The sequence below is a fragment of the Nerophis ophidion genome, linkage group LG01 (assembly GCF_033978795.1).
Source record: "Nerophis ophidion isolate RoL-2023_Sa linkage group LG01, RoL_Noph_v1.0, whole genome shotgun sequence".
In the NCBI taxonomy this organism is placed as follows: Eukaryota; Metazoa; Chordata; class Actinopteri; order Syngnathiformes; family Syngnathidae; genus Nerophis; species Nerophis ophidion.
This window is the reverse complement of record NC_084611.1, coordinates 85,939,542-85,958,995: the sequence shown is the minus strand read 5'-3', so window position 1 is coordinate 85,958,995 and position 19,454 is coordinate 85,939,542. Positions and strand designations below refer to the sequence as shown.

Here is a 19,454-nt window from a genome sequence, read left to right as displayed (position 1 = left end):
TATTTACCTCATTTGACCTTTTAACTTATTTGTTACCCTTACCTTCTATTGACCTTGTTTTCCTTTTTTTTTTTTACCTTATAATGAAGTAAATAAAAGAAAAAAATATTTTATCTTTTATTTACTTTCTTTATTCCTTCCTTTACCTTTTATATACCTTATTTTATCTTCCATTGACCTTCCTTCCTACTTTTATTTGACCTTTTTCCCCCATATTCGTTTACCTTTAATACTGTTATATTACCGTCCATTTACCTTTTTTACATCATATTTACCTTTTGACCTTCTTTTACCATATTTTACCGTCTTTTCAAATTGTCTTCCTTCCTTACACTCATTAAGCAAATAATCAAAAGAACAGAATATAAATAAAAACAGCAACCAGGGACGGCTGCGTCTCCTGATTGTCAATCAGGAAAGACGTGAGAGCCCCAGTGCTAGAAAATAGTCTTCAAGGGTGAAATGGGGCCAACAGGAAGTGGAAACAAAAAATAAGAGCGCTGAACAGGAACTAATACAAAACTCGGGAAACAAATCATGACTTTCAGTCTTGTTCCTCCAAAGTAAACACCATCAAAACCACCTCCTTTATTGTTCGTCACAGTCCGGTCAAGCGCAGGTGCTTCCCGCGACCCTCCGACACCACGTTCTCAGGCACGGCGCGCGCGTACCACTCGGACCAGCCGCCGTCGTACACCGCCACGCCCGGGTGACCGCAGCAGTGGGCCGCCAGCGCCACGTGGCAGGCGGTCACGGCCGAGCCGCACGACACGCATACGGGGCGGCCGAGGTCGACGCCGGCCCCGGAAAACAGAGCCCGGAGTCTCTCCTTGGGTAGGAAGTGGCCCGACGGCGATAAGAAGGAGCGAAAAGGCATGCTGATGGAGCCGGGAATGTGGCCCGGTTCTGTGTCTGCGGGGAAGAACCAAGAGAGGGAGATTAGACTACACCAGGGGTGCCCACACTTTTTCTGCAGGCGAGCTACTTTTCAATTGACCAACTCGAGGGGATCTACCTCATTTATATATATCATTTATATTTATTTATTTATGAAAGAGACATTTTTGTAAACAAGTTAAATGTGTTTAATGATAATACAAGCATGTGTAACACATATAGATGTCTTTCTTTCACGAAGACAAGAATATAAGTTGGTGTATTACCTGATTCTGATGACTTGCATTGATTGGAATCAGACAGTAATGATGATAACGCCCACATTTTCAAATGGAGGAGAAAAAAAGTTGTCCTTTCTGTACAATACCACATGAAAGTGGTTGGTTTTTGGCATCTAATTCATCCAGCTTCCATACACTTTACAAGAAAAACATTGGCGGCAAATTCCGTAGCTTGCTTGATTGACATTCACGGCACCCGAGGGTCTTGTGAGATGACGCTGGCTGCTGCCAGTTCATTATTATGAAAAAATGACAGAGAGGAAGGCGAGAAACACTTTTTATTTCAACAGACTTTCGCGCCGTCCCTTCCGTCAAAACTCTAAAGGCCGACTGCACATTTCCTATCTTCACAATAAAAGCCCTGCTTCATGCTGCCTGCGCTAACAAAATAAGAGTCTCGGAAAGCTGGCGTGCACAAGTGATGTGCACGCCAGCTTTCTGAGGGATCGCTTGTGCACGCCAGTTTTCCGAGACTCTGTATTTAGTTAGCGCAGGCAGCATGAAGCAGGGCTTTTATTGTGAAGATAGGAAATGTGCAGTCGGCCTTTAGAGTTTTGAGAGAAGATACGGCGCGAGAGTCTGTTGAAATAAAAAGTGTTTCTCGCCTTCCTCTCGGTCATATTTTCATAATAATGATCTTGCAGCAGCCAGCGTCATCTCACAAGACCTTCCGGTACCGTGAATGTCATTTAAGTGATTGATGATCACTAATTTTTAGGTCTATTTTTTTTAAAAGCCTGGCTGGAGATCGACTGACACACCCCCCGCGGTCGACTGGTAGCTCGCGATCGACGTAATGGGCACCCCTGGACTAGACTGACCATACCTCCTCTTTTCCCCGGACATGTCCTCTTTTGCGGGGCTGTCAGGGCGGGGTTTCTTAAATGCCTCAAATGTCAGGGTTGTGTGTATTTTCAATGTACGTACAGGGTTAAGAGGGGTTTAAAACCAAATAAATTGTGAAGGTGTGCGCACGCAACAACATTCGTGAGGGAGGGGCATAGACAGAGAGATCGAGGCAGTGGATTGACTGTCAATCAAGTCATACTTGGTCAACAGCCATACAGGTCACACTGAGGGTGGCCGTATAAACGACTTTAACACTGTTACAAATATATGCGCCACACTGTGAAGCCACACCAAACAAGAATGACAAGCACATTTCGCACTGTAACACAACATAAACACAAAAGAACAAATACCCAGAATACCTTGCAGCACTAACTCTTCCGGGACCCTACACTATACACCAGGGGTAGGGAACCTATGGCTCTAGAGCCAGATGTGGCTCTTTTAATGACTGCATCTGGCTCTCAGATAACACGATAAGTAATGAATAATTACTAATCACAGTGTTGAAAATAACGTTCCAAATATAAAATGTTCTCAGATATTGGGTTTCACTATGTAAAAGCGCTGTGAGTCTCTAAAGAAAAGCGCTATATGAATACAATTTACTTCACTTCATGCATTTTAATCCATCCATCCAGTTTCTACCGCACCTGTTCAAGAAAATGTATCAATGGTAAGAAGCATTTTCTTTATTATAGGTTAGCTTCAGAATAACAATGTTATTAAAAAGAATAAGAGACTCATTATACTCTAAGAATGTTGGTCTTACTTAAAAATGCACGCATTTTGTTGTATTCAGTGTTAAAAAAAAAATATATGGCTCTCACTGAAGTACATTTTAAAATATTTGGCTTTCAAGGCTCTCTCAGCCAAAAAGGTTCCCGACCCCTGCTATACACCAACCTTTCGGTTCGGTACGTACCTCGGTTCAGAAGTCACGGTTCAGTTCATTTTCGGTACAGTAAGAAAACAACAAAATATAAATTTTTGGGTTATTTATTTACCCAATTTTCAAAATCTCTCTGTCTCTGTCCCTCCCTCATGAATGCTGTTGCGGGCACAATTTGTTTTGTTTTCAACCCCTTTTTAACCCTGAACGTACATTGAAAATACACGCAACCCGAACTTCAAATGACATTTGAGGCATTTAAAAGAACTCCACCCGGACAGCCCTGCAAAAGAGGACATATCCGTTGAAAAGAGGAGGTATGGTCAGTCTATCGTAGCCCGGTCACTGCTAGCATGCCGTGTGTTGTGCCTCGGTGTGCATTGTTTACACAACGTGCGGTACGCATATTTCCAATCATTTTGGAACTTGCAAGCGTACAGTACTTCTTCTTCTTACTCGTCGTCGCCATGTCTCCTCTTCGTTCTTCTGCTTCGTCTCTGTTATGTTTTCGGACATCACTACTTGCCGTGGTTTTGAAGCAATGCATGATGGGAATCCGGATGTTGCGTGTCAGTGGATTAACATGCCGGGTGGAATAAACATAGGCTGAGAAATAGCTCCGTGCCTGCCTACTTTATGGGTTATAGGTAAACCTATGGCTAACGGTGACATATATAATAGTCTCCTTTTCAGGTGAGACAGGACACTAAAGGCAGTGCCTAAAGGCACGGGCCCAATATTTTTGTTCCTGCTGGAAATCGGGAGAAATTCGAGACAATGGTTTCCCCGGGGGATTTTCGGGAGGGGCACTGAAATTCGGGAGTCTCCCGGGAAAATCGGGAGGGTTGGCAAGTATTGTCCTTGCACGCTACACCGCTACAACGAAGATGACGGGGAGAAGACCCTGTCGAAGGTGAGCCACGTAAATAAGGCCGCCCACAAAACGGCGACTGTCAGAAAGCGGCTTGAAGATTATCTGTAAAACATCATCTATGCAACATTTTGACCAAAGAACCACCATTACATGTTATGTAGACCACAAGGAAGTATTTTACATTTAGAAAAAATTATGATAACATGACTCTTTTAATGCACCTTATTATGCGGTGCGCCCTATGGTCCGGAAAATACGGTAATCTGCCTGGCCGACAATGGGTCGATCTTAAAGTAAAGTTAAAGTACTAGGTGTGGTGAAATTAACCTCTGCATTTGACCCTTGTTCACCCCCTGGGAGTTGAGGGAAGCAGTGAGCAGCAGTGGTGGTCGCGCCCGGGAATCATTTTTGGTGAGTGCCAAGCACGGAGGTATCGGATCCCATTTTTATAGTCTTTGGTATGACTTTGCCGGGGTTTGAACTCACAACCTACCGATCTCAAGGCGGACACTCTAACCTCTAGGCCACTAGTTTACTTGTAAACTAAACTTACTGTCTCTAGGTTCAGGTTCCAATCCTCTGAACCTGCCCGTTGGCCTCGCGTCTACCACCTGGAACTCTTTGGAGTTAATGGGTCCCATTTTTATAGTCTTTGGTATGATTCTGCTGGGGTTTGAACTCACAACCTACCGATCTCAAGGTGGACACTCTAACCATTAGGCCACTAGTTTACTTGTAAACCAAACTTACTGTCTCTAGGTTCAAGTTCCAATACTCTGAACCTGCCCGTTGGCCTCGCGTCCACCACCTGGAACTCTTTGGAGTTAATGGGTCCCATTTTTATAGTCTTTGGTATGACTCTGCCGGGGTTTGAACTCAACCTACCGATCTCAAGGCGGACACTCTAACCACTAGGCCACTAGTTTACTTGTAAACTAGGCTTACTGTCTCTAGGTATACAGTATAGGTTCCAATCCTCTGAACCTGACCGTTGGCCTCGCATCCACCACCTGGAACTCTTTGGAGGTAATGGGTCCCATTTTCATAGTCTTTGGTATGACTCGGCCGGAGTTTGAACTCACAACCTAACGATCTCAAGGCGGACACTCTAACCTCTAGGCCACTAGTTTACTTGTAAACCAAACTTACTGTCTCTAGGTTCAGGTTCCAATCCTCTGAACCTGCCCGTTGGCCTCGCGTCCACCACCTGGAACTCCTTGGAGTCCAGGTTATCCACAAGGTCCTGGTAGGTCTTGACACAACTGCGGTTCAGGGAGACCTTGAACTCGCCGGGTTGAGGTCTGACCCGTTGGTCGCTCACCGGCCGCCCCTCCCGCAGCCAGTTGATGAGCCCCCCGTCCAGCACCGACACCCGGCTGTGCCCGAACACCCGGAACATCCACCAGGCTCTCGGGGCGGAGAAGGCGCCGAAGTCGCTGGCGTCATACACCACCACGTGAGTGTCCTCGTCCACGCCCAGGCGGCCCACATAGTCTGCGAAGTCCCGCTCGGAGGGCAGCATGTGCTCCAGAGGGGAGGTTCTGTCACAGCACTCGTCCAGGTCCAAAAAGGTGGAGCCCGGGATGTGACCGCCGCGGAACTCGCTCTTGGCGCTGCGCCTCGCCTTGGGCCAGTACCAGGAAGCGTCCAGGATGCAAAGTTTCTTGTGGCGCAGTTTGGCGGCCTCCACAAGCCACCTGGAGGTGACCAAAGCCTGAACACTCATGACCGGTTGCAGTCAGATAAGACAACCGCCGCTTGCACGCACTTACAAGTGTCTGCGCTGAGGGTGGGACGAAGGCTGACCACACACACACACACACACACACACACACGCACACACACACACACACACACACTCTTGTATTGTTACCTTCTTGAGACCTCTGGAAAATGCCTACCTCTTTGGGACCACCCTTTCTTTATATATAAAGATGTGTATGTACAACATTAATAATATATATACATACTATGCAAATATAAAAAAGGTAAGATTTTAGTTAATTATATATATCAGGGGTCGGCAACCCGCGGCTCCGGAGCCGCATGCGGCTCTTTGATTACTCTGGTGTGGCTCAGCACATGCTTGCCGAACCCCCGATTTTCCCGGGGCGGGTTTCTGATTTCAGTACCTTTCCCAAAAATTGTCTGGGGTAAGCATACTCCGATTTTCACCCGTACAGCAACATTAAGGCCGGGCAGTGACGGCAAAACCCATAACTTTCTCTAAAACATGTCGTTGTTCCCCTAACCACAACACTATGTGCATGCCGGCCGGTAACGTGTTGTGTGATGATATTTTACTATATTTAAGGGACTGCAAGGCATACTTGGTCTACAGCCATACAGGTTAAATGATAAATGGGTTGTACTTGTATAGCGCTTTTCTACCTTCAAGGTACTCAAAGCGCTTTGACACTACTTCCACATTTACCCATTCACACACACATTCACACACTGATGGAGGGAGCTGCCATGCAAGGCGCTAACCAGCACCCATCAGGAGCAAGGGTGAAGTGTCTTGCTCAGGACACAACGGACGTGACAAGGTTGGTACTAGGTGGGAATTGAACCAGAGACGCTCGGGTTGCGCACGGCCACTCTACCACTGCGCCACGCTGTCCCCACTGTTACACTGAGGGTTGTGATATAAACACTTTAACACTCTTAATTATATGCGCCACACTGTGAACCCACACCAAACAAGAATGACAAAGACATTTCGAGAAAACAACCGCACTGTAACACAACATAAACACAACAGAACAAATACCCAGAATCCCATGCAACCCTAACTCTTCCGGGGCTACATTATATACCCCCGCTGCCACCAACCCCACTCCGTGCGTCGGTTGAGGTGGGCGGTACCGGGCCGCAGAATTATTTTAATTTTTTATTATTATTTTTTTTTTTTTATTAAATCAACATAAAAAAAACACAAGATACACTTACAATTAGTGCACCAACCCCAAAAAACTTACTTTTTCTTGACAAAAAAATAAAAATAACCCCACCCCCCCCCAACCCCCCGCCGGGCCGCGGGACAAATTATCAACCGTTGACTGGTCCGCATCTACAAAAAGTTTGCGGAGGGACGGCATGGCGCAGTGGGAGAGTGGCCGTGCGCAACCCGAGTGTCCCTGGTTCAAATCCCACCTAGTACCAACCTAGTCACGTCCGTTGTGTCCTGAGCAAGACACTTCACCCTTGCTCCTGACCCAACCAGCACCCATCAGGGTGCTGGTTGGCGCCTTGCATGGCAGCTCCCTCCATCAGTGTGTGAATGTGTGTGTGAATGGGTAAATGTGGAAGTAGTGTCAAAGCGCTTTGAGTACCTTGAAGGTAGAAAAGCGCTATACAACTACAACCCATTTATTTATTTATTTATTTATCACTGCATTAAAGGACACTCATAAAACTCGCGGGCCGCACTAACATTACATTTTCATATTTAATTGCGGGCCGCATGTCTGAGACCCCTGATTTTTTTACATAGCACAAAGCAACAAAAAAAAACCCTCTGTATGCAGTGTTATTTCATTATAAATTTCAAGAGTTTTGTGGCTCCCATTGTTTTCTTTATTTTGTGAAACGGGTCAAAATAGCTCTTTGAGTGGTAAAGGTTGCCGACCCCTGATATATATGCGTATATTTTTGTTAATTAGTTGTTAATCTTCATTATTTACTTCAAGTTATTACAGTATGTCTCTACATACATATGTGGAGGTTTCTTCCCTCCGGGTTCCTCGGACCACCAATCACCGACATTACTGCTCCTTTTTAGCTTTTAGAACACTTTTTTTTTTCAACAGTTTTTTTGTCTGGGCTATTCAGCAGGTGTCTCCTCCTCTGACTCTGTCTCGTTCGCGCTACAGCTCCACCTCCGACTCCTCTCTCCTCCTCGGCTGCTGCCTTTTAACAGAGCGACAGTTGATTAGATAATCAGGCCCAGGGGGCGGGGGAGCCATCTACGCACCTGTCGCTGATCTCAAAGCCGGTCCTGGCACACCCCGTTTTTCGCTGCAAGTCCGAAGGCCACGCCCCCCTCCACAACATATTTATTTTATTTTCTTAAATAAATTTTGACCAAAGAGGGCGCATTTGAATTTCTTACACACACTTGTTATTTCATATGTTGGCCAGAGGGGGAGCACTTCAATTTTTTATACACACACTTGTTATTTCATATGTTGACCAGAGGGGGAGCACTTTTAAAACCGACACACAGTCAATTTGAAAAATCCCTCCTTTTTGACACCACCCTAATTTTGATAGATTTCATCACCAGGGGTGCAAATAAGATCTGTATTTTTTATTTTTTGTAATGTGCTTAAGGCCGATGACAAAGGAGACACGGACCACAGATGACCCCCGTGCCGCACTTTGGGCAACCCAGCTGTAGAAGCTCAATCAATCAATCAATCAATCAATGTTTATTTATATAGCCCCAAATCACAAATGTCTCAAAGGACTGCACAAATCATTACGACTACAACATCCTCGGAAAAACCCACAAAAGGGCAAGGAAAACTCACACCCAGTGGGCAGGGAGAATTCACATCCAGTGGGACGCCAGTGACAATGCTAACTATGAGAAACCTTGGAGAGGACCTCGGATGTGGGCAACCCCCCCCGCCCCCCTCTAGGGGACCGAAAGCAATGGATGTCGAGCGGGTCTAACATGATACTGTGAAAGTTCAATCCATAGTGGCTCCAACACAGCCGCGAGAGTTCAGTTCAAGCGGATCCAAGACAGCAGCGAGAGTCCCGTCCACAAGAGACCATCTCAAGCGGAGGCGGATCAGCAGCGTAGAGATGTCCCCAACCGATACAGGCGAGCGGTCCATCCTGGGTCTCGACTCTGGACAGCCAGTACTTCATCCATGGTCATCGGACCGGACCCCCTCCACAAGGGAGGGGGGGACATAGGAGAAAGAAAAGAAGCGGCAGATCAACTGGTCTAAAAAGGAGGTCTATTTAAAGGCTAGAGTATACAGATGAGTTTTAAGGTGAGTTTTAATTGTTAGTGGCCACTATAGTCTTAGTCTTAGTGTTCATCCTATGGTCACATATGGGACGCGGGTTGTCTTACGTCAGCACCGGAAGTCGTAAAATTAGCTTGTTCACCTGGCGGGTTTTTCCGGGGGATGAATGGGGGAAGTCCTTCTTTAGCTGCCGTCTTGTTTTATCAATGTTAATGTGCACATTAAAACCAACAAAAAAAATCCTGACTTTGGAGCAATGTTCACGGACTCTAGTATTTGGCTCTCTGTTAGATGCAATGGTTTTCCTTATTGGGACCATGATTTTGGTCTTTACTTGTTCACCGGTTCTCATACGGAAGGTACTTTTCCGTGTTGATGTCTCAAGAAGGGTAGAAATACAAGAACACACACACACCAGCTGAAAGTGACATCTGCTTTGTCACCACCACTTCAGTCTATAAGTGAACAATGTGTTTCCCACGTATTAGTTGTAGCACAAATTTTGCAACCTTTCCACCAATTGACCAAGTTGAGGAGAGCTACCTCATTCATATATATATATCATTTATATTTATTTATTTATTAATGAAAGAGACGTTTTTGTTTTAAAGTTAAAATGTCACGGCTGGTTACACCCGTCCGTGCTTTTATGTTGGGTTTTGCTGTTGTTCTTCTCTGTTTGATGCTTGGTCCTGTCCAGCGCTCTTATTTTGGTGGTACTTTCTATTGTGTTGGTTTTTTTTCCACAACACATGCCTTCAAGCACTTTTCCCCCACTTTTAAGACCATTCAAGTCGGGGCGGCATAGCTCGGTTGGTAGAGTGGCCGTGCCGGCAACTTGAGGGTTCCAGGTTCAATCCCCGCTTCCAGAACGATGACGTAGCGGTTGGCTACGGGGTGTAAGCCAGAGGTGTCCAAAGTGTGGCCCGGGGGCCATTTGCGGCCCCCAGGTAATTTTTTTAACGGCCCCACGGCACATTTTAAAAATACAATTGAAAAACTTTTTGAAACGCAAAAAGTGATATAAATCAGTGGTCCCCAACCTTTTTGTATCCGCGGACCGGTCAACGCTTAATAATTTGTCCCGCGGCCCAGGGGGGATCTTGTTTTTTTTTTTGTTTTTTTTTCTTCTTTGTCATGAAAAAGGGACGTTTTTGTCATGAAAAAGGGAGGTTTTTGTGGTTGGTGTACTAATTGTAAGTTTATATTGTGTTTTTTAATGTTGATTTAATAAAAATAAAAATATATATGTATATATATATATATATTTTTTTTTTTAATATAAAAGTGAATATTTTTAAAATACAATTGAAAAACTTTTTAAAATGCAAAAAGTGATATAAAGCAGTGGTCCCCAACCTTTTTGTATCCACGGACCGGTCAACGCTTAATAATTTGTCCCGCGGCCCGGGGGGGTGGGGGGGATCTTTTTTTTTTTTTTCGTCTTTGTCATGAGAAAGGGACGTTTTTGTCATGAAAAAGGGAGGTTTTTGTGGTTGGTGTACTAATTGTAAGTGTATATTGTGTTTTTTATGTTGATTTAATTTTAAAAAAATACATATATATATATATATATATATATATATATTTTTTTTTTTTTTTTTTTAATATAAAAATGAATAAAAAATTATTCTGTGGCCCGGTACCCGGTGGTTGGGGACCACTGATATAAAGGAGCAAACAGGTGAAATGTAACAAGAAAATGTTGCAATTTTTTCTCCAGTAACACAAAGCTGCCATGCAGGCTCTTTCTTTCTTTAAAAAATAATAATGAATCAAAATCAATGTCATTATGAATTATTGACCTATTCAAGGCTCCAATTATGTCACGTTAAATTTTCCACTTTGAGATATTTTGGGGGGAAAATGTTGCATATTTTGTGTTTGCCATTTAAAAAAACTGAGCTGTTTTTTAAAGAAGGGCCTAAAATGAACAAACAAAAAACATAAAGAATAAAATTTATGATGGATGGATAGATCTGAAGTAGATCTCGAGATTATTGTGTTAAAAGTAAACAGTAAAAAAATGTTAATTTATTTTTTAACACTTTAATGAGTAGGACACTTTTGGATCCCCAATTATTTTAGTGTGATTTGTTTTTAAGTGTCATTGCTCAAAAAATAATAATGAATTAAAATCAATGGTGTTATTGGTTATTGACTTTTTTAAGGCTCCAGTTAGTATATAATCTCAAATATTACACTTAAAAAAATATTGGGTGATAATATTGCATATTTTGTGTTTTTTTCCATCAAAAAAACGGTTTTTCTTTCACAAAAAGAGCATACAACTTAAATCTTTAAAATCATTATATTGACAGATGGACCTATTATTGATCTGGAGATTTAAAACTTGAATAATAATAAAACAAAATACTGAATAATGACACATTTTTAATATTTTTTTGACCAAGACACTTTGGGGTCCCGGGGATCAAGCTTGAGTGGAGGCCTAAATGTATATTGGTTATACATATATGGAATTGGTTTTTAAAATAAAATAAAAATAAAAAATGGCCCCCTCTTGCTTTGATTTTTCAGTCTGCGGCCCTAAGTGGAAAAAGTTTGGACACCCCTGGTATAAGCCAATGACTTTGGCTGGGGGGGCGGGACTTTCGGGGAGAGATATGGAAGTTATGTCAATTATAGGAATGTAAGCTCATACAACTTAACAAGTTCAAAAATGTATTCGGGTGTTACCATTTAGTGGTAAATTGTACGGAATATGTACTGTACTGTGCAATCTACTAATAAAAGTTTCAATCAAAAAAGGTCACTTCCTTATCTCACCCCGGAAGTCCCGCCCCCCAGCCAAAGTCATTGGCTCACACCATGTAGCCCGCAGCGACAATATTTACTGTTATCTCAGCTTGTGCATTTATTTTAGTTATCATAAAAACTATTTAAATATTTTATTAAGACTAGCAATGGTGTTTTTGTGCACATTTAACAAAATTGTGATAATAAAGATAACCAAGACAGAAATTTGTTATATTTCATATCATAACCTTTGTCCACTTAAGTATTGTTTATTCTCAATTTTTTATTTATTTATTTATTTCGGCAATCTTCACATAAAACAAAGAACAACAACAAAAAAAGAAAAGAAAAAAACACTCATTTGAGCAATGATTGAGCCGAAAGGGTGTAGGTTGAAGCAACGCTTATATAAACCTACCCCATCACAACAAGAACAAGGTTCAAAATATATAAAATCTAAAACATGCTTCTCTTATATTACATCTAATATTCCGTTGATTATATATTATGTTTATTTTTAGACACATTTTGGTCAACTAGGTATATAATCTATAAAGCTGTGTTTTATTCATTGAAAAATCTTCTTCCGGTGTCACGGAAGTAGTGTGTTTTGTTCCACCCGGACCCATTTAGCGTTTGTACACGGATGGTACACCTCACCGGATGTTGTTCCGAAAGCTCACATGTTGACAAGTAAAATCGTTCTTTTTTTTTTTACTCTAACGGTGTTTAGGTTGTCCATTTAAACGCTAGACGTTCCGAATCATGTCGGCGTCGATGGTCAGGAGAGGACTGGAGCTGCTGAGCAATGACATCAAAAGTAAGTTTAGACTTTTTGCCTGCTAGCTTGCTAACTAGCTAACGTGAGCTACATATTTGATTTGAAATATGTATAATAATACCTGCCAAGTGTCCCTCTTATATTGTATTTGCATTATTTTAAATGAAATATAAGTGTCATTTTATAGTTCTATATGTATACTTTTAATGGTTTTATGTAGAGATGTCCGACAATGGCTTTTTTTTAAACCGATATCCCGATATATTCCAACTCATAATTACTGATTCCGATATCAACCGATACCGATATATACAGTTGTGAAAATTAAAACATTATTATGCCTAATTTTGTTGTGATGCCCAGCCGGATGCATTAAACAATGTAACAAGGTATTCCAAGATAAATCAACTCCATCTTCTTCCACTTATCCGAGGCCGGGTCGCGGGGGCAGCAGCCTAAGCCTCTCCCCAGACCTTTCGTCCAGCTCTTTCCGGGGAATCCCGAGGCGTTCCCAGGCCAGCCGGGAGACATAGTCTTCCCAAAGTGTCCTGGGTCTTCCCCGTGGCCTCCTACCGGTCGGACGTGCCCGAAACACCTCCCTAGGGAGGCGTTCGAGTGGCATCCTGACCAGATGCCCGAACCACCTCATCTACTTCCTGTCCATGTGGAGGAGCAGCGGGTTTACTTTGATCTTCTCACCCTATCGCTAAGGGAGAGCCCCGCCACCCGGCGGAGGAAACTCATTTCGGCCGCTTGTACCCGTGATCTCGTCCTTTCGGTCATAACCCAAAGCTCATGACCATAGGTGAGGATGGGAACGTAGATCGACCGGTAAATAGAGATCTTTGCCTTCCGGCTCAGCTCCTTCTTCACCACAACGGAATCGATACAGCATCCGCATTAGTGAAGACGCCGCACCGATCCGCCTGTCAATTTCACGATCCACTCTTCCCTCACTCGTGAACAAGACTCCGAGGTACTTGAACTCCTCCATTTGGGGCAGGGTCTCCCCCCCAACACTGAGATGGCACTGCACCCTTTTCCGTGCGAGAACCATGGACTCGGACTTGGAGGTGCTAAATCATCTCAAGTTATGGGAAAAAATGCCAACATGGCACTGCCATATTTATTATTGAAGTCACAAAGTGCATTATTTTCTTAACATGCCTCAAAACAGCAGCTTGGAATTTGGGACATGCTCTCCGTGGGAGCGCATGAGGAAGTTGAGGTTGGGAGGGGTGTATATTGTAGCGTCCCAGAAGAGTTAGTGCAGCAAAATGTGTTTGTCATTCTTGTTTGGTGTGGGTTCAGTGTGGCGCATATTTGTAACAGTGTTAAAGTTGTTTACACGGCCACCCTCAGTGTGACATGTATGGCGGTTGACCAAGTATGCTGTGCATTCACTTGTGTGTGTGAAAAGCCATAGATATTATGTGATTGGGCCGGCATGCAAAGGCAGTGCTTTTACGGTTTATTGGCGTTCTGTACTTCTCCCTACGTCCGTGTACCACTCCGTACAGTGGCGTTTTAAAAAGTCATACATTTTACTTTTTGAAACTGATACCGATAATTTCCGATATTACATTTTAAAGCATTTATCGTCCGATAATATCGGCAGTCCGATATTATCGGACATCTCTAGTTTTAGGATAGTTTCTTTTAAGGCATAAAAAGTCTTTTGCAAGTTGCTCATCAGATTTGTGGTTTGTTTACTTAATGTATTACCAAAAAATAAAATATCATCACTAAAATAAATTCCAATATAAAAAGTTATATCAAAGTACAAAATTCCAGAGCGCAGCCACCGCTGCTGCTCACTGCTCCCCGCCCAGGGGGGTGAACAAGGGGATGGGTCAAATGCAGAGTTTAATTTGACTACATCTAGTGTGTGTGTGACTATCATTGGTACCGTAACTTTAAAGTGCACTATCCAACTAATCATCTCCATATATATGTTATATTTTATATTGCTTTTAGTCTATTTTATACCTGCATTGTCCTTTCCATCATTTGTAACTGAGCTACTATGTGGAACAATTTCCCTTGTGGATCATTATTAAAGTTTGTCTAAGTCTAATAAGAATAATATAGAGAAAAAGAAGAAGCTCATCGACTAGGGACTACAAAGGCGGACGCGCAATTTTTCAGGATTTATGCAGATCCCAAATTCAGATCAGCAGGTACCAGAAGGTAAGAAAAGTTGGTTTTACTCGTATGATGAAGCACAGTACAATCCATCAAGCGGTGCGGCTTCATATCTTACCAAAGTTGTACTAAAACATTTTGATGGATTTTTGAGCGCCATGTGTAATGTTCTATATTTTCAATGGAACATATAAAATGTTGGTGTTGTTTACTTGAGTCATGCTGCAGTCTACACGTATCTCTTATGTATGACTGCCAGAGGTGGGTAGAGTAGCCAGAAATTGTACTCAAGTAAAAGTAAGGAGTAGTCACCCAAATATTTACTTCAGTAAAAGTAAAAAGTATGTTGTGAAAAAACTACTCAAGTACTGAGTAACCGATGAGTAACCTGTTTGTTTAATGATGACGGCAACAAGTAATGCACAAAAACATAAAAACAGCAATGAACAAATTCAGAGTCAGGAATATCTCTTAAGCAACTAAAACATTAATATATATTAAATAACATATATTTGGTTTTACACTGTATTGAAAAAAATTTTTTAAATGAATTTTACCTTTGCAAGCTCATGATACTATTGGCTAAGTTTTATATTCATAACTGTAAGTTACTCAATACCCGACCTGTTTTTTGTGCCTTTAAAAAATATTTAGAACTCTACATTAAAACACTCTCCCTCTAACAAGCAAAAAGCTGTGAAAACATTGATGCTGTGTTCCAAATTTAAGTTATTTACTGAGATTGAGTGAGCCTATGGCTTTGCACTTTGTTTATTTTATATATATAAATGATAAATGGGTTGTACTTGTGTAGCGCTTTTCTACCTTCAAGGTACTCAAAGCGCTTTGACACTACTTCCACATTTACCCATTCACACACACATTCACACACTGATGGAGGGAGCTGCCATGCAAGGCGCCAACCAGCACCCATCAGGAGCAAGGGTGAAGTGTCTTGCTCAGGACACAACGGACGTGACGAGGTTGGTTCTAGGTGGGATTTGAACCAGTGACCCTCGGGTTGCGCACGGCCACTCTTCCACTGCGCCACGCCGTCCCTATATATATATATATATTTTGCATTCTATTGTAGTTACTTTACTGTTTTGTACGGTTTTTATACTGTTTTGTTCTGTTTTTGTACTTATTTTGATTATTATTTTCAACTGTTTGTCCATCCATCCATTTTCTACCGCTTATTCCCTTTTGGGGTTGCAGGGGGCACTGGCGCCTATCTCAGCTACAATCGGGCGGAAGGTGGGGTACACCCTGGACAAGCCGCCACCTCATCACAGGGCCAACACAGATAAACAGACAACATTCACACTCACATTTAGACACAAGGGCCAATTTAGTGTTGCCAATCAACCTATCCCCAGGTGCATGTCTTTGGTGTTGAAATTTATAAATAAAGGTTTATAAAAAAAATAAAAGTGTGCAGTTAATCATGTGACCGCCTGGCTCTGTTTGATTGGTGAAACGGAGTCAAACGTCACCGGTGACTGCATTTGATTGGTGAAACGGAGTCAAACGTCACCATTGACTGCATTTGATTGGTGAAACGGAGTCAAACGTCACCATTGACTGCATTCGATTGGTGAAACGGAGTCAAACGTCACCATTGACTGCATTTGATCGGTGAAAGGAGTCAAACGTCACCATTGACTGCATTTGATTGGTGAAACGCAGGCATGTGATAAATCCGACTTTGAAGGTCTGTCTGACAAACCAAAATAAACAGAGCGTGCATTAACAGATGGATAAAAATCAGTAGCGAGCTGAATGGAGCGGAGTAAAAGTAGCGTTTCTTCTCTATAAATATACTCAAGTAAAAGTAAAAGTGTGTTGCATTAAAACTACTCTTAGAAGTACAATTTATCCCAAAAGTTACTCAAGTAGATGTAACGGAGTAAATGTAACGCATTACTACCCACCTCTGATGACTGCCTTCTACTCGTCACAATTATCATTTCACCATGTACCAAATAAAATAGCTTTGAGGTCGGTAAGCAAAAACAGAATTCCATACATTAGGCACACTGTCGAGTTTTGAGGGGAAAAAAGTTAAGTGCGCCTTATAGTCCGATAAATACGGTAGTTCTGTTGTACTTGTAAAAAAAACAAATGTCAACTATCGACGCCGATAGTAGGTCGATCTCTAGTTAAAACTACTAAATACTTTTAGCATGATGTTGTCTCACGTCTCTACTGGGCCTCCTGCTAGGTGACATGAGGGGGAAGAAGAAGAAGAAGCCGCCCACGCCCAGCTCCGCCACAGCGAGGGCGCTGGTGAGCACCAAGCGGCAGGGCGTGACCAGGCAGGTCAAGCGGCTGCAGGGGCGCCTTGGTCCCGGCAAGAGCAAAGCCACGGTCAAAGACAAGAGGATCAAGTGTGTTGTGGGTCAGTCACTGCAAGAATGACTCTTCTTTTTCCCTCTCCTGTGCACTGAATTATTGTCGTCTCTCTCTTCTTCCCTGCCTGAAGAGGTGTTCCGAAAGAAACAGCGGAAAAGTCTGATGAAGCAGAACCTCAAATTTCTGATGAGAGACGGATTTAAGGCCAAAATGTCAGACACGTTGAAGGTGAGACAATCAAAGATCCACTAAGGGCGAAGTAAAGCGACACAAATTTGGTCGAATGACACATTCTTGCTGTGTCTGCTAATTTGACGGAGACAAGCCAACTAACGCATCCTAAAAGGAAAGTAGCTGTAGAGATTACCCTCTAATTGGTTCTTCGGACCACCACACACTGCCAGGAGAGCCCGAAATTCAGGGTATAATAACGTTTTATTTTCATAAATATCAATAGGCTTCTGCTTTCCAGCAAAATGTATTTTCCTCCTGCGTCCGCTCATCATCACCTCCAACTCCAACCCAGTGTCTTGGTCCGCCTGCTGCTAATAAAGGCGACAGGTGATTAGATAACAAGGCCCACCTGGGCCATCCACTCACCTGTCGCTGTCTTTGAGGCCGGTCCTTGCACAGCCCAAAAATACAAGCCAGACCTCTTAAACGGAAACAAAGGTGGGCAGATCGATACAAATATTCACAATAACGATACTGAGTATAGTATCCTTGTTTTCTCAATACTACAGTGGTAATATCGATATTCATATTGATTAGGGTGTTAAGTTCCAACACGGTTTCATATTGTTGACTAATGATTTTCGATTGGGTATTGTCGACAACCTATTTTCGTCTGACTAACCTAAGATGATAACTGATCAAACAAATCCAAGTTGACATTTTACCCAACGAATAAAAACAAGACAAAAACATTGACAGAAACTAAATCTGAAAATGTTTTAATGTTGTTTAATGTTTTAATGTTGTTTAATTTAAATGGGTGGGACAAATTGGGAATATATCCAATCCCGGCATTAATCAAGGGTACCTGAACGCACCAAAATAAATGTATGCGGTACATTTTATGCCATATTATGATTTATTTGCAACCTAACATGAATGACCGGGATATTCTTTAAAAGTCCATTTTTAATCACATTGGTAATGTGAAGCTCTTTTTCAGTAGAAAAAGTGGATATGACTAGGAGTGCAAATTTTTCGATCCAATTCCTGCGGTGACGATTAAGAATCGATTATCGATTGAACTCAATTCTAGCTATGTATTATTTGGTTTATCAAAAGTACTTTATTAATCCCCGAGGGGAGAATGAGATTTTCAGCACAATCCCATTCAAGGGACAGGGGGACAGAAAAAGGATCGCTGATAGGTCGGCCAACTACCGGCACCCCTTACAAAAAAAGTTAAGAAACAGGTAAACGTTTGGGGGGTCGGGGGGAGTAAAAAATATTCAGTCAAAGGCTGGACTCCAGACTGAGGCCAAATAAAAAAAAACTCATAGCGTACAAACAAGTTACATAGAACCAACAAAACCTGCAACTGAGTAGAGGGAGTGGAAGTTACAGATGTCGGATAAGCGCCACTCAGCCGTCCATCGCCCCTAAGGGGACTCACCGCCTCCACCAAGTTAAGAATTATAATGAAGCTTTTTCAAAACAGGTAACAGGTTAGTAAAGCTCCTTTTGGTTGCATGGAGATGGCCTGAAAACAGGCTTTTTAAAATTGTATTCAACTAAAAAATACGTTTTTTACTGATTTTTTAAAATTATGATTTAGTTTTGAATCGGAATGAATAAGAATCGCGATCTGAATGGATTTTTTTTTTTGGTGCGCCCATAAATATGACCCATTTCCTCTGTGCCCCCACTCAGATCCAGAACTACAACACAGGACGGCAGTCCTGCAATCCTCTCCACGAGGATCCTCAGAAGCCCGAAGACACGCCGGTGTTCACGGAGGAGGAGTTCGAGAACTTCCAGAGGGAATATTTTGGCGCAAACTATAAACTCTGAGGAGACGTCACGCTGATCGACTGGACGGAAGAATGGACTCACTCAAGTAACAATGTCCAGTGTTGACTTATTCTCAAATTCCATTAAATAAATACTCTTGCCTGTGAGTTTTGATGCCATTCAAAGTTAATGAATTTCTTACATGTGTATTTATATTAAATGTGTGACCTCACAACTCGATAGACTTACTGTATTTATTGTGCTGCCAATTTAGTTTGAAGGACTGGGAGGGAATAAACCGCTTTGTTTGTGTATTAACTCAAGTTGACCACCAGGGGGCAGTGTGCTCCACCTGTCACCAACAACAAGAAACCAAATTGTTGTGAAGTTGAAGTAAATTGAATACACAGTCCTTATTGATGTACTCCAAAACGTGTTATGTTTTCTCAATTAGTTTTTGAAAAGCAGTTCAAATAATGGACCAACGTATCGCCTTGTAGTATCTACGCCAGGGGTGTCCAAACTTTTTCCACAGAGGGCCGCACACGGAAAAATTTACGCATGCGGGAGACATTTTGATAGTTTTCATTTTCAAACCATAACAAAATATATGGATTTTTTCTTTTAATCCTTAGGGCTCCTGGGCAGCATAGAGGGTCTCAGTCACTAA

At 42.4% G+C, this 19,454-nt stretch overlaps 2 protein-coding genes across 2 annotated transcripts; one reads left to right on the top strand and one right to left on the bottom strand.

The window, feature by feature from the left end:
* Positions 1-477: 477 nt before the first annotated feature.
* On the bottom strand, positions 478-5,519 carry LOC133561065 (3-mercaptopyruvate sulfurtransferase-like). The gene is made up of 2 exons (XM_061914241.1): positions 4,943-5,519; positions 478-912 (listed from the first exon to the last, which is right to left on the bottom strand). Exons 1-2 carry the CDS (start codon positions 5,517-5,519, stop codon positions 599-601), a joined length of 891 nt encoding a protein of 296 aa, XP_061770225.1. The 3' UTR covers positions 478-598.
* Positions 5,520-12,159: 6,640 nt separating this feature from the next.
* Positions 12,160-19,019, top strand: rps19bp1 (ribosomal protein S19 binding protein 1). The gene is made up of 4 exons (XM_061914229.1): positions 12,160-12,358; positions 16,689-16,865; positions 16,950-17,047; positions 18,704-19,019. The coding sequence occupies exons 1-4, from the start codon at positions 12,304-12,306 to the stop codon at positions 18,842-18,844; spliced, it is 471 nt and encodes a 156-aa protein (XP_061770213.1). The 5' UTR covers positions 12,160-12,303; the 3' UTR covers positions 18,845-19,019.
* Positions 19,020-19,454: the final 435 nt, after the last annotated feature.